The 14,560-nt window shown below is 46.8% G+C and overlaps 2 protein-coding genes and 2 pseudogenes across 2 annotated transcripts; 3 read left to right on the top strand and 1 right to left on the bottom strand.

Annotated features, from left to right (window-relative positions):
- Positions 1-896: 896 nt before the first annotated feature.
- LOC132289078 (uncharacterized mitochondrial protein AtMg01110) lies at positions 897-2,129 on the bottom strand. The gene is given in 4 exon segments (XM_059789906.1): positions 897-1,522; positions 1,525-1,597; positions 1,599-1,688; positions 1,721-2,129. Coding segments are annotated over 4 exon segments (597 nt in total). The 5' UTR covers positions 1,967-2,129; the 3' UTR covers positions 897-1,334.
- Positions 2,130-2,133: 4 nt separating this feature from the next.
- LOC132289077 (large ribosomal subunit protein uL2mz-like) lies at positions 2,134-8,024 on the top strand (annotated as a pseudogene).
- LOC132289082 (large ribosomal subunit protein uL2m-like) lies at positions 6,638-8,024 on the top strand (annotated as a pseudogene).
- Positions 8,025-8,050: 26 nt separating this feature from the next.
- On the top strand, positions 8,051-11,791 carry LOC132289081 (small ribosomal subunit protein uS3m-like). Its single transcript, XM_059789908.1, has 3 exons — positions 8,051-8,162; positions 9,519-11,123; positions 11,210-11,791. The coding sequence occupies exons 1-3, from the start codon at positions 8,051-8,053 to the stop codon at positions 11,599-11,601; spliced, it is 2,109 nt and encodes a 702-aa protein (XP_059645891.1). The 3' UTR covers positions 11,602-11,791.
- The last annotated feature ends 2,769 nt before the right edge of the window (positions 11,792-14,560 follow it).

Here is a 14,560-nt window from a genome sequence, read left to right as displayed (position 1 = left end):
ATGTGGGGGGTGGCTTTTCAATCACCAATCTAGAGCTGGAGTTGAAGCTTTAGCAAGCGGTCATTTTCGTGCAAGACTCTCTTCAACAATTGTGAGATTAGGTTGGTGTTAAGTGTACCCCCCTTAGGACAAGATTGAAATGGAAAAGTAAAACCGGTTGTTGTACGAGCGAAATCATCCATTCGATGAATTGTATTGGGAACAAAGGTGGCTAATCATCTGTGTGTATGTAATTGAATAAATCAAAAAATGGAGTGAAAGGCCGGTGTAAGTGCTCCTTTTCTCATGTAAATTAATACCAGTTAAAGGGAAGGTGGAATCCTTATTATCATACCTCGCTTGCGTAAGAGGTTCGACTTTAAGGGGGGTATATAATTGCTATGCTCCCGAATGGTTTGTACCGGCAACCCTAGTTAGGTAGAAATTAGCGTTTCGTCTTAGTGGGAGAGCCCTCGTATTTACACCTTTGGCATATGCCTGCTCTTCGGACCGGCCCCGATCCATTCAATCATTGTTCCAAAAGCCATGGGCTAGAAAGAAGTTGTTCATCTGACGTGCCACGGGACGGAACTCGTGTGCTTTATTCAAGCTTGATATAACTCTTGGTTGGTGAGGAAGATTTGGACATGAGAGCATTCTTCACTTTCTTTGTCTCTGGTTCTTTGTGTTCCGCTAGTTTCTGTCAGTTCTTTGAAAGGTCTGAACCCTAAGGCAGGGGTCGGTTAGAGGGACTCCCCCGTCCCGTTACGTCGAAGATACAAGGCTCACTCCTTATACAAGGGTTGGGTTGAAGAGGAAGACCCATTAGGTGGAGAGCGCGACACAAGCAGGCCCTGCGACGTAGAGGGGCGGTTCCGTTCTTTAGATTGACATCTTTTTTTGAGCCAGATACGCGCTACTTTGGAAAGATCACTCCTAAATGCAGCCGTGACCTTTTATACGATACCACCAGATGGACCTCTCACCTTCTCGAGCGGCTTTAGGGGAGCAAATCTTTGCTTCCTCTTCACTAAAAGGATATAACCGATAACTAGAAAGCCTAATAGCCAATACTGTTTTTATGTCTCAGTTGTCAAACGACAATGGAACTCCCCACGGCCGCGCCGCCCATATATGTACTCTCTCCTGTATGGATCCATTGGTTTCCCCCCGTAAAGCCACCACTCAACTCCAACTCCATATCAGAACAACGGTCAGGTTTCGCCAAGAATAAGCGCAAGCGCTCCCAACGACGCGATAGTCGTCCCGCTCCGAGAGCCGCAAGAACCCTGTAGCCAGCACTGCCTAAACGGAGTGTGATACTAAATCTGTATCATACCTACTGCGAACAGTCGCTAGACCGAGGGTCGTTCGACATAAGTGCAAGGCACGCATAGATATCGGAGAGACATCCACACGGCCCTGCTTAATAAAAAGAATCGTTTTGTGAGCTCGAAAACACCCGTTCGGGATACTAAGGACTTCGAGTCCAAAATACTAACCCCTAATAAGGAGATAAGACTTCTGTATTCGTCAGCCACCCACGGTCGGTGATTACTACGTCATCGCCGAAAACCACACAGGCCTCAAACCGCTCCAAACCGCTATATACCCGGCTCCGTTGCTAGCCACACCACTCTCACATGATGTGATAGCGCGAACAGCGGCCAGTAACCATAGTAACCCAACGGTTTACCTACTGCGAAGAACTGCCGGGTTGGCTTCTGCACCAACGGGGGGCATAATGCCTACTTGAGACTGCCCGCGCCGCTGCTTCCACCAATGACCACGCAATATGACGTCCGAACATGGAGGCTACAACCTCACGAATGATGGCGCGAGGCCGTCGATCCGTGGCCGACTTTAAGTCGAAACTGTATGCCTCTTTACAGCCTTTTAAATTGACTAATGGCTTAAGCTGTTCAAACGTGCCGTCACAACGTAGGCGGCGTAACACATGCATCGCCCAGTCATGATACAGCTTCATCAGTCTCTCTTCCTTGTAGATCTTCCTCCCGAGACTGTTAAGTACTCCCCCCTTAAGAACCAAAGCAGCGAGCAGTTGAGCTCTGGTAGAGTAGCGCTGAAGGGTTCGGAGTCTCCTCTAGATGGAAAATCTAAGAACTTCTATTTACTTAAGAAGACTCAGATCAACCACATAGGACTCTCCCTCGTGTGATTCCACATATGAAATTCAAGTCTAACAAGGTCAAGCTACTTCTGTCAGCGGAAGAAACCTCATTCACTCCTGCTCTGAGGCAAGTGAATTGAATGACGTCCTGTCCTCTTTTGACTTTTCGCCTGATACCGATGCTGACAATGTAGATTACGGGCAAAGACCATGGCATACTAGTTCCCCAGATTCGAAGGTAGGTGCTTTTAAGCCCGGCACCCTAGCAAATTCCTTCAGAAGCCTACTACTGAAAGTCTCGAGAGATCCAAATGGAACCTTTCGGTGTTGATCTAGTTCTCTTTCCTTCTTGCTTGTGTGAACAAATTACCAAACCTGCCTTAAAAAAGAGTCTCTTCTGGTCTCCTTGGCCCTTGCGTCTTTGTGTAGGTCATTGGATCTTATTATATGTGCATTTACTTGACCTTGAACGAAAGGGATAGCTTTATAAAGGGTGTTTTTCCTAGCATCTATGCGTAAATCGGATGTGAAAGGGATTATTTCTTTAATAGAATAGCCGTACGCCTGCAACGACCAACCAATTGGTTTCATCTATCTAAACTTTGGGAGAACAAATCAAAGAGAAAGCCTAGATTTCCATACTGCAGTCACTCCACTCCCATTCGTTTCGCTATCCACTCTAGTTCCCACTCGCCTGGATCTGTCTGATATAGAAGGACGGATCTCATTGTTGGTTTTACGGTGTGAATCAGATCTTTTGTTTGGAACATTTCCTTCACCTCTTGATGAAGAACTGCGTCAGAATTCATTGGTAGAAAGCTCTATCACCTAAACTATCTACTAGTAACGTTTCTATCATCATTATATGAGAATCCTTATTATATAGATAAATATTCCGATCTTACTGCTTCATAGCTCCAACCTTTGTCGGCGGAGGAATTGCTGGTGGTGGTGGGGGGCTTTTTCGGTCACTTTTGTGTCGTCGAAGACCCTTATCAAACTAGTGTAACGATGGACCGCCTGTCAACTTAGGCTTGCGCAAGGTGTCCCAACTTCAGTGGTCTGTCTACGAGAAAAGGCGAAAAAGGATTTCCATTGACCCGACCAGGAACTAGCTAAAAGAGAGAGTTCGATAGCCATATACTTCACTTTCGATAGGGAACATCGTGACGGCAGCTCGCTCGACAAGCGTGACCACCCCCAGTTCGGCTGTCTGTAATGTTCGGAGATTTGAGGTGATAGGTTGACGCTTCCCTGTTCATGCAGTAGTAAGCAGGTCAGGTGTTCTACGAGGCTGTAATTGATTCAGAAGGGTGTGACAAGCATGTCTTAAGCATCTAGCTAGCCTTGCTGGCCTTATCCAACAATGATGAAAATTCTTATGATAGCCCTTAACTAATAAAGTCTCCTCATCCCCAGATGGCGGCTTTAGGGGTTCGACCATTCGTCACTCAAGAATTGATTATGTATAGTTATGTCTTAAATGAAAGTGAAAGTTTTCAGGGAGATCTCAGAAAACCTATTCTATGCCCATTGTAGTGAGCTTTAGCGCATGAGAGAGCCCCGTGTCTAGGGATTTCCTATCGCAGCGTAAATCTTGCTTAAAACGCACGATTTCATTAAGAACGTAACATCTCTTTCCATTCTTTGAACTTACGGATGAGTATGAGTTTGATTTCAGACCCCGCTTTTCTTTCTTGTTCTCTTGGGAGCTACCCGGCGAGTGGGGAATCAAAACCAAGAAAATCATTAGCGTAGAAAGGAGAAGCCTACTGAAAGTGTCACAAGTGCAAAGGCCAAGACGCGGAAAAGTCAAGTGCTAGCGATTGGCGCAGGCAGAAGACCCGATCCAATCTGGTGATTCTGACGCAACAACCGATCCGGGACCGAAAGGCACCGATTCACGTATCCGCGCTCGTCAATCACCCTTTTTGGCTCCCTTCGCTCCACTAGCCTCCTTGATTGGCGGATGGAACAAGGTGGTGCGTCTGGTGGTATCGTATATAAGATCACGGCTGCATTTGGAAGCCTCCGGCTCCCTCTTCTTAAAGCCGGTGGTGATCCCCCTTTCGAAAGAGAGTCTCGACGTGGCGGTATACACCTCCATAGCTGAGCTAGTCACTGGCTACAGGTCGACCTACCGTACCGGAGGCGGTCGAGAATGTTATGTCAAAAGGACCAACGACGATGAAGGAAGAGAAGGAGTAGGAGTAGGAGCTAATTCGGACGGAATCGAATTCTTACTATCTAGACAATGAGACAAAGCCAAGAAGGGAGAGCACTTAGACAATTCACTTTGAGTACAGGTAAGTCTGCTGGTAGGAATTCCTCAGGTCGTATTACTGTTTTTCACCGAGGGGGTGGATCGAAGCGATTGCAGCGAAGAATTGATCTGAAACGAAGTACTTCGTCTATGGGCATTGTAGAAAGGATAGAATATGACCCTAATCGTTCTTCTCGAATCGCTCCAGTACGATGGATCGAGGGGGTGCAGCTCGGCCGCCAGAGGAAATGCAAGACGATAGAAGAGTTAGCTCCGCCGCGTAAGATCCTCGAACCTACCACGACTACCATCCTAGGTCCATTTTCGTTCTCTTCCCTTCCGGGGAAGTTGGATCAAAGAAGGGTAGCTTGCTTCTCTCCTGGACTGATGGCTCCTTATGTAGTGGTTGGCCTTCCTACCAGAATGCCCCCTTGGTCGAAGAGCCCCTTTACTAGTAAGGGCGCAGGAAGCAAAAAAACTTGCGCGAAGGATGTTTTATTCTCTGCCCTATCTTCTCCAAAGGCCAAGGGAGAGACTGCGCCCCTTTCCTTCGGTAGCTCTTTTGGTTTCCCACGGATAGCGGTAGCTGGGGCAAAGCCCGCTTTCTTCGCTCCTAGAATGAGGGATAAAGTCAGAGGTCAAAATACGTTCTCTCTTTGCGAGATCCGAAAGTGGAGAACGCATAGCATTCTCTGGTCACATAGGATCAAACGTAAAGCTGCACTTTCTTGGCAGAGTTTTAGGCGTCAAGAGACTTTAGGGCTTGTTGGAGCTGCTGAGCATAACGAATCGAAGCCGAAGACGGATCAAGGTAGCTTGCCTGCCAAGCCGATAGTCGAAGGGGCGAAGGATGGAACGTGCAAAGTCGATCGTGCACCTGTCGTGTGACCCGTTGGTCCTAAGCAATGTGCTTGCGCGAAGCGACCCACCTAGAACGAGCTCTCCTTTATGTTAGTGGGGCACTCAAATAGAACTTCGATCTACTGCGGGTATCCAATCCCGCCGCTCAGATGTCAAGCGGATTCCTGGGCCTTGACGAATGGCCGGCCACCTTTGACGTTAGAAGAGCAAAAGGCCCGGGGCATATCAGGATGAACCAATGTGAATGAGTGTAAGCTTCGTTGCCCGAACACGATTGGTGCTGACCACACTAGGCGCTACCGTGGTAGCAAGAGAGGCCAGGCGGTGACAATTGAGAGGTTGTCACTGAGCATTCCTAGTCACACGGGAAGAGAGGTCAAATGGCAAGACAAGGCCATACGCCCGTTTGGCTCCTCGCGGAGTATAGCTCACATCCAAACATCTGATTGGGGAACGGGGCAACGCCCATGAAGCTCCGGCGGAAAGGGAAGGCCTGCCAGGCCGTATGCCCATGGGTGCAGGATTCTTCGAAAAAGCTAGGGCTGACTCGGAGACCTGGGACCTTGGCTTAGCAACGAGTGAAGGGAAGCTCGAAGAGCTTTCTCCGCCAGCGGCTTATGTAGTGGTCGGCCTTATAAAGCTCGCTAAGCTTCGCTTCCCCCTTCCCTTATGAAGTGGAAAGTTTTCACTTAGTAGTCGGCATTCTATAAGCGACTTGTCGAGTCTACGAAGCTTTGCTTCTTGTAGTCGGCCCGTAATGTCTCCCTTCATTTGCTTGCCTCCTTCCAGCTCAGAGCCTATTATCTAGTGCGTTAAGCTAACCGCCAGAAGCTCACCCTTCGGGCTTCCAGCGCAGGAGGCCAAGCATTCCGACAGACGTCCCGGCCTGGGAGCCCCGTTCGCCTTTGGTACGTGAGTAGATCTTTAAATCAAAAAGAAAAAGAGCTACTTCAATGCAGCCTTAACTACAACTACATTACGCAAGCTTCACCGAGACCTACCTAAACGAGTCAAAAAACAGTGACGGTGACTTTGACGGTTTATGGATTCAGTCAGCTAAACTCCACCAAACTCCTCAATAAATATCAACAAACAACATGTCGTGATCGGTTAGGCTTGGTTGACTTTGTAATGAATGTAAACTCAAATAGGCGGCGTTTATTCAAACAAAGGGAACCGAGGGTTTCCTTGCCTTGTTTAGTAGTACGACAGTTGTTGTACTATTAATATGAAATAGCTGTACAACAGAATGCCGTTCGCCTTGACTTCACATATTGAGTAGTACGACAGTCGCTAAGTTTCCAAAGGTGAACTGCCCCCTGTCCTTTATAGTAGTCAATTCTCACAAAAGTAAGGAAGGAGGCATTCGAAAGGCCGACGACGACACGGCTCTATACCAAGTCATGAGCGATAGCGAAGCCAAGCCGCCTATAGGCGAAGGGACGAAAGCCCGACGAAGGCGCCTATGCTACAGTCAGAAAGAAAGTACGTTAAGGTTACGAAGTCACTTAGCCGTCTACAAAGGGAAGAAAGGCGTCGGTACGGAGTCACGTCAGCTGTGGATATAGACTAGGCTATAAGGAACGGAGTCTTCCACTATGGACCGAGACTACACTAAGGAACAAGGAAGTTTGCTGAGCAAAGAAGTGTCAAGGAACGAAGCAGCTTCTCTAATAGCCCCTAATAAGGAAGGAATGCTAGCAAACCAATACTAAGTCAAAGTGTTGATTCACGTTGATTATCAAAGGCGAAGGCTTTTTGAAAAAGTTTTGTAAATTTCAAAGAAATTTCTATTTAGGGAGAGGGGGCTTCAAGTTCTTAGGAAGAGCCGTACGAGGCAGCTCACGTACGGTTCGGTAGCCGAGCCCCAGCACAGGGGCTTAGGTCAACACTTATATAATAGCCAGTCATCAATTAGAAGCGGGAAAGATGGTGATGAATTGCGATTGGTCTAAACCTTCGGCCAGCGACTTATTGCGACCTGACCAGAGAATGCCCATACATACTAAGACCTTGTTCACACAGCGAAGAAAGGGCGAATGAAAGGGTCAGCTGGCTGCTTCTTGGCCACGCCCCCCTGCTTATAGATATTATATACTTTTTCTAAATTCTAAAATCGGAAATAGCATACCATTAGCCGATATACGTATAGGAACATGGATTATATTGAATGTCATCCAGGTCAAAGGCGCAAAGCTGGCTCGAGCCGAAGGAACTTTTGCTAAAATAATGAAGGAACCAGCACCCCCTACACTACACTCTCCCTTAGGCTTGTGCGGCTACCTTCGGGAAAAACTCATTGATTCCCGATGCTGAGCGACTATTGGTATAGTTTCCAATCCCAACAATGGTGCACGTAAGCTTAGAAAAGCTGGACAAAGCCGGTGCTTAGGCAGACGCCCCATTGGTGTTCGTGGTCTTGCGATGAATCCAGTGGATCATCCTCATGGAGGAGGGGAGGGGCGCATGAAAGGAGGTAGACCTTTTCGGTCTCCACCTTGGGGGAAGCCAGCCCACCAAAGCAGGATTTCGGGCAGGGGCGGGGAAAGGAAGAAATGAGTTCATGCCGCGCATACTTCGTTTTGTTGATGCATGTATGTTGAGAATGAAGAAGAAGAGAGATCTTCTATTTCGCCGGAATTCATTGATTGCTCCGTACGAATTCACAATGGAAAAACTCCTGTTCGTTGTAAGATCACTGAAGGAAAAAGGTTGGTCATAAATTTGGAGAGTTTGCTTCTACACGGAAACGAAGACCTTCGAGAAAAATGATTGGACCAGGAAGAAAAAGGGGGAAAAGTCAAGTCTAAGCGCATATGGCACGAATAGGAAATCCTATTTCGGTAAGACTTGGTCTGAATCGTAGTTCAGATTCAAGTCGGTTCAGTGAGGGCGACCGCGAAAGTCACCGAATGGGCTTTTCCGCGAGTTTGTCCCATATTTGCATTTGAAATCAAAAAAGGCGTGGGAGGACGCTGCAGATGTCCGGGACGGACACGACTTCTTCTAACGCTAGAAGACCACTGGAAGACACCCGGGACCAGAGCATGTCGTGAAAGAAGCACACTGGGCGTGCTTCGACCCTGTCTCCGGGGCACAGTTGAATGTAGATATCATGAACGCGAGGTGCAGGATACCAGGCCGAGAAAGCCCGGCAACCACTCCCCTATGTGCCAATCGCTAGCGCATCCAGGGACCCTAGCCCGGCTCAGCCGGAGAGGCCTAGCCTGATCTGAGAAGTGCTAATTCGGTTCGGATAGACTTCATTCAAGAACGCCGCCGCCCCTTACATCAATAAGAAAACAAGTGCTCAGTTTCAGATCAGTGAATAAACCGAAACGAAAGAAGAGATGTTTCTCGCTCGGCGCCTAAAGCGCACTATGCTCCGCTTCAACAAATGAGAGTTTTCGGTGGAACCGGTGAACCACGCGAGCTGGTTATATGCGTGGGACAGAGGGCTCGTAGTACCTGCTAGCGCAGCTATGCAGTGGAAGGGAAGGAGCCTAAATCGACCCCCTTCTTTCTTTTTTTTCTTTGAAAAAAGGCAGAAAGAGATTCTCGGATGAGACTAAGCAGCTACCGACCGTTCCGACGCGCCCCCTTGACCTATCTTGATGAAGACCGAAAACCTATCTAAAGTGGAGCCTAGTTTAAGCTGTCAAACAAATGATAGAATGGAATATGAATACTAAAGTGGAGTCTCGCTCAGTAAAGAGAGTTGTAGATTCGTAGAAAAGGGGAAGGGCCTTGACTTTCAAATGACAACTGCCTCTTCCCGCTGCGAGGGCGTTGCACGAAACCAAAAAACCGCCCCCCGCCCGATCAACAGGTGCTTCGCTGGTAGGCCCACTTAGGTTAGGTCTCTCGAGCCTCAGTTCTTACCAATCTCCGGTGTGTAATCGACATGTTGCTAGCTTCAACTCGGTCGAATAAGAATCCGCAATTCCCTCTGCTGTCCATTTCTTATTCATTCAGGGCGCTCGGCCGGTGCTCCTTTCTCAAACCAGAACCACTCTGAACGTTAGGGAAGATAAGGGAAGACCACCGGAGAGAACCGACCGAAGGGACACTTGACTTATCCGAACCGAACGATAGCGGCTTAAAGCTAAGCCTATCACGAGCAGCGTCGCTGCTTGATCGGCGGGGAGGAGCATCTCCAAGTATGGGGCAAAGGATCAAGCGCTTTGACTTTGTCCCCCGGGATCAACCACGGGTTTGGTTTGAGAGCCGTGTGATGGGTGACTATCCAGCACGGTTTGGAGAGCACTTTTAGTCTGCGCTGGTGAAATGCCCCTATCAAGCAAGAAAGAAGCGGCTCTTCCCACGGCGGAGTCACCATTGACTCTCTTTATTATTATGGTAAATCAGTGTATCAAGATGTCAATCTGAGATCTTATTTTGGTTCGATACGTCCACCTACGAGACGCACCCTTGGCTTTCGTCTCGGCAGGTGTATTATTCTACATTTTCCCAAAAGAACATTCATTCATTTCTTTCTTCCCCGTCGACCACGACGACTGAAACGACGCAAAATATCCAAAAAACAAGAGTGGTGGGCATTTGGGAAAGTCGGGCCGATCAGGTGTCTTCATTCAAGCGACGGTACAGAATCAGAACGAAACGAAGTGAGAGGCCGTGGGGCAGGGAAAAGAGTCGAGTCGATCAGGCTCTCAGACCGGGAGAAGCAACAAAACGAAATCCGGATTTGGCCTCAAAAGAAGCAAGGCTATGGATACCATGACCGATCACCATCGATAAAGAAGAAGAATCTTTCTAAATCACTTCGGGTCAGCGGGGCCTTCAAGCATCCGAAATACGCCGGGGTTGTAAATGACATAGCGTTCCTGATAGAAAAAAAAACACACAACTCCTTGAGAAAATCGAAGTTATTCAAGTTCTTTTTCCCAAAGAAGTCCCGCTCCGACGGCCCGACGAGTCATCTACTTAAAAGGACCCTCCCTGCAGTGCACCCTTCCTTTCATTATTCGGTCATGCAATACTTATTGAATACAAAGAACCAAATGGATTTCGACCCCTTAGTAGTTCTCAATCATTTCGTGGCACCGGGCGTGGCTGAACCATCTACGATGGGGGGAGCTAATGCACAGGGAAGAAGCTTAGATAAGAGAATACGTTCTCGCATCGCTTTCTTTGTAGAAAGCTCGACCAGCGATCAAAAGTGTTTGGCCGAAGCCAAAAAGAGGTTGACACACTTCATTAGCCAAGCTAATGATCTTCGCTTCGCGGGAACAACAAAAACCACCATCTCGATCTTTCCTTTCTTCGGTGCTACCTTTTTCTTTCCAAGGGATGGGGTTGGGGTGTATAAGAACCCCTTTTTTGAGAATGTCCGGGAACAACTCCTAGGTCAATTAAGGAGAAAATGTTGGAAACTCATGGGTAAGGAAAAGGTAATGGAATTGATAGAGAAATTCATAGACCTAGGTGGGATAGGAGAATTGAGAAAGTCCATAGAGATGATGATAGAGATCATACTGAGAAAGAGAAGAATTCCGTATGGGTACAACTCTTATTTGAACGAAGTGAAAAAAATGCGATCTTTGCTGTCTAATAGAACAAACACTAATACCTTAATTGAGTCGGTCAAGATCCAATCTGTTTATCAAAGTGCTTCTCCGATTGCTCAAGACATCTCTTTTCAACCGAGGAAAAAAAGAAGATCATTTCGTTCCATTTTGACTCAAATAGTCAAGGATCTGAAATTCGTAAAAGGGGTGGAGGGGATCCGTATATGTTGTTCAGGTCGATTAAAAGGTGCAGAAATAGCTAGAACTGAATGCGGAAAGTATGGAAAAACATCTCGTAATGTATTTCACCAGAAAATCGATTATGCTCCTGCGGAAGTATCTACTCGTTACGGAATCTCAGGTGTCAAAGTGTGGATTTCATATAGTTAAAAAAGGGGGACGTGCTATTATATCCGAAACATACGAAATATACTAAATATAGTAAAGGCAGATGTAGTAGGGGTTGCAAACCGGACGGTACACAACTCAGTTTTGGAAGATATGGCACTCAAAGTTGTGGAGCTGGTCGTCTTTCATATCGAGCCATTGAAGCAGCGCGTCGGGCTATAATAGGACAATTCCATCGTGCTATGAGCGGACAATTCCGAAGAAATGGTAAGATATGGGTAAGAGTTCTCGCAGATCTCCCTATTACCGGGAAACCTAATGAAGTCAGAATGGGAAGAGGAAAAGGAAATCCTACGGGTTGGATTGCTCGTGTGTCCACGGGACAAATCCCATTTGAAATGGATGGTGTGAGTTTGTCAAATGCTCGACAAGCCGCTACATTAGCGGCGCATAAACCATGTTCGTCGACCAAGTTTGTTCAGTGGTCGTAACGGTAACGTAATTGGTTAGTGGCTAAAACCAGGACGGGATTCTAAAGAATTAGGCGAGGTGTTTGTTCCTGAACGACGGAAGTGGAAAGACACTAAGGGAGAGGGATATACTCCTTTCTTTGAGTAATCGCCGAAATTGTACGACGAACCTTATTTGATTGTTCAAGGCGTACTACCCTGATACGTTAAGGTTAAATTCTGACGGCCCGGTTTAGAAAGTGATATACGTCAGAATCAATAAGAAAGAGAAGAGATGAAGGAAAAGAAGCCTACCCCTATTAGAGCTATCCTACTGCCACCACTCCGGGGTCGTGTACTGGGACCTCTCTTACCGGTCCCTTCCTTTGATGTCTCTGGCCGAACTTTCTACGACGAAGTAGGCTCACCTTCGGAATCGGGATATATAGTATGTCAGACTGGTTACGCGAGTAAAGGGTTAGAACTCAAATCAGCAACTGGCAGAACTTTCCTTTGTTCCCTTGCGCCCGCTTACCTGACTTAGCAGCCGCGAAGTTCTTCCTCATCACCATCTTCCTCTCCCGTGTTAATCAACGGTAAGAACATTAATGACTTAGTATTGGTACGCTTGCTTGCTTTAATTAAAGGGGCCTTGAGCGGGCTCATCTCGAAAAGCGCTGTTCGTATCTCCTCTTCCGTCCCTACTCGAAGCAGCCAGTCATTCTGAGTTGTAGACACCTTCGAGTGAATGAAATCCGTAATATGAATTGCATCCACGGGGTTTGATGTCGAATAAAGCTGCTGAAAAACATGTTCGACAAGATTTCGAACCTCCTGTCCATCTTCTCTCCAGATGCCATTGGAATCCTCCAGGCTCACCATAATATTCTTTATCCGTCGATGCTTGACTTTAGCGTGATAGTGATCAAATCTGTTCTTTGATGCTTGGGTCGAGGCCACTTCTGGGAATGAACCCTTAGGTATTGGAAAGTTTTGTGACTATCTAGCGAGATTCTTCGGAACTTTGATTTATGAAGGTTAAGGATAGGTCTACTATTAAGCAAGACAGGGGCCTTTGTTCGACAAATCTGCCTTGCCAATCATAAGCCTCCGCTTCTCCTTTTAGTCATGAAGTTTACCCGACATGGGGGTTATGTCTAAGGGCAATGAAATATAGTAATAGTAATAACAGAGCTTCTTCCTCGCCGTCAAAGGTAGCAGTACGATTGATTCACTATTCTGGTCATAGAAAGTCTGGACTTGCCTTCTAACACATTTTTGAGTTTGAAGAGGGTTTTTTTCTCATAAAGCATTCTCCTACTGCCCCTACCACATTCCCTTCAGCATCAAGAAAGTAAAGGTACGTATCAGTGAGTAAGCCCCAAACTACGGAATACAGGCAAACAAGCGTACCACCAATACCAAGTATGAATATTATTGCCACAAGGGTGGAGTGTGTTCCGTTTTCCCGAGAAACTGCTATAAGCTACACAAACACTTACATACGGAGAGATTTACCTGGTCAGGAGAAGAAAGTGGATTGAGAAAGTCACTCCGCAGGGATCTATCTGTCATCCTCATCTAACTGAGGGGACGCCCCTTCCTAATGCCTCAAGGATCGCGTATGTTCAAAATTCACTCCTAATTGCTCTCCCCCATTCCCTGGCTACGGGCACCCTTATACTATAAAGAAGGAATTGAAATAGCAGACAGTCTACAGCCTGATCCATTTTGATGTTCCAAGCTTCCCACATGAAAAAGATGTGAGTCCTTCCTAGCCTAGGGATAAGGGCGCTATCTCGAGAAAGAACTGGAACAAGTAATGCTAACGCTCACTCAACTGGCTGTCCGATCACAACTGGGATAATCATCCATTTGTGGATGCAAACAAACCTAGTGGTAAAAACACTTTATTCCCCTTACTAGAATCAAGGAAAGATCCCTCACTGCACACGAACTATATTGATATTAGCCGTTGGTGCACCTACTTCAACCCCAACAGGGGTGAATAGAACATAGGCGCATTTCTTTCATTTATTATCATTCTCTTCTAAAGCGAACGGTTTGGGAAGCCTTTTCTTTCCAGTTTTTTCTAACTGTCTCACCTCAGAAAGACGCTATCAAGGAGTGGGATCGGAAGGACGAAAGGATGATCGTCCTAAGCTGATAGTCCGAAAATGGAAGCATTTCTAGTACGAGAAATGCAAATGCAAGACAAGGGACCTCGCTAACGGGAAAGGGTCGAAGCCTGCCTGCTCTAAATAAGAATTAGCCAACTATCTTCTCAACCAAAACCGACTAAAAGAAAGGACACATCCCAGAAGCTATGAACTGTCACCAAGGAGCGGAAAGGTCTTCTGTGTATGTGATGGCTTGGACTTCGTTCCTCTCCTTGCTTCTAATCCACTGGGAAACAGGCTTTCGCGCCGAAGAGACTCATGAGGAAAAGCCTAAGACATAGCTCGAATCCTCTCTGGTAGAAAGATTAGATGCTCCCGGGAGATCAAGGTCGGAGAGCATTCCTGCAACGTAAGTAGCAACAGGATTTACACTATGCCACCAGAGCGGGAGACCAAACCCGGCCAACTCCACTTTCTTACAGGCTCTGGTTGATAATGAGACAGGTCAGAAGCGAAAGTTGAATGATCGAAGTCTCCTAGGGAAGAATGGGCATACTCCATTATGGGTGTAACGGAGAGAGGAACTCTCTTTCCAGAAGAGGGATTGGTAGTCAAAGTTTTACCAAAAGATTAGTGAGCTATGTCTACAGTAAGGTTATAGGCAAAGGCACCTCTCAGTCTTGTAGTCTCGCCTAGACCTCTTGACCAAGTAACACTGCTTCATCTGCCAAAGCTGGAGAGAAAAGGGCATTCTAGGCAAGCAGATTATATGACAATTAAGCCCCACTTCTGACTATCTCTTCTGGCTCCTCCCGTTACGTTTCATTCCTGTTAAATGTTCAGAAGATTCTACTTGCATGTGTTAAGAAGCATCTAGCTAA

Source organism: Cornus florida, unplaced genomic scaffold (genome assembly GCF_030987335.1).
Source record: "Cornus florida cultivar Cherokee Brave unplaced genomic scaffold, ASM3098733v1 CherokeeBrave_3.0.0_Hap2_scaffold_166, whole genome shotgun sequence".
Lineage (NCBI taxonomy): Eukaryota > Viridiplantae > Streptophyta > Magnoliopsida > Cornales > Cornaceae > Cornus > Cornus florida.
This window is presented reverse-complemented; position numbering and strand designations above follow the sequence as displayed.

Coding starts and splice junctions, on each gene's coding strand:
- LOC132289081 (XM_059789908.1), top strand. CDS start 8,051: ATGGCACGAATAGGAAATCCTATTTCGGTAAGACTTGGTCTGAATCGT. Junction 8,163..9,518: donor CCGAATGGGCTTTTCCGCGA/GTTTGTCCCATA, acceptor GTCTGCGCTGGT/GAAATGCCCCTATCAAGCAA. Junction 11,124..11,209: donor TACTCGTTACGGAATCTCAG/GTGTCAAAGTGT, acceptor AATATAGTAAAG/GCAGATGTAGTAGGGGTTGC.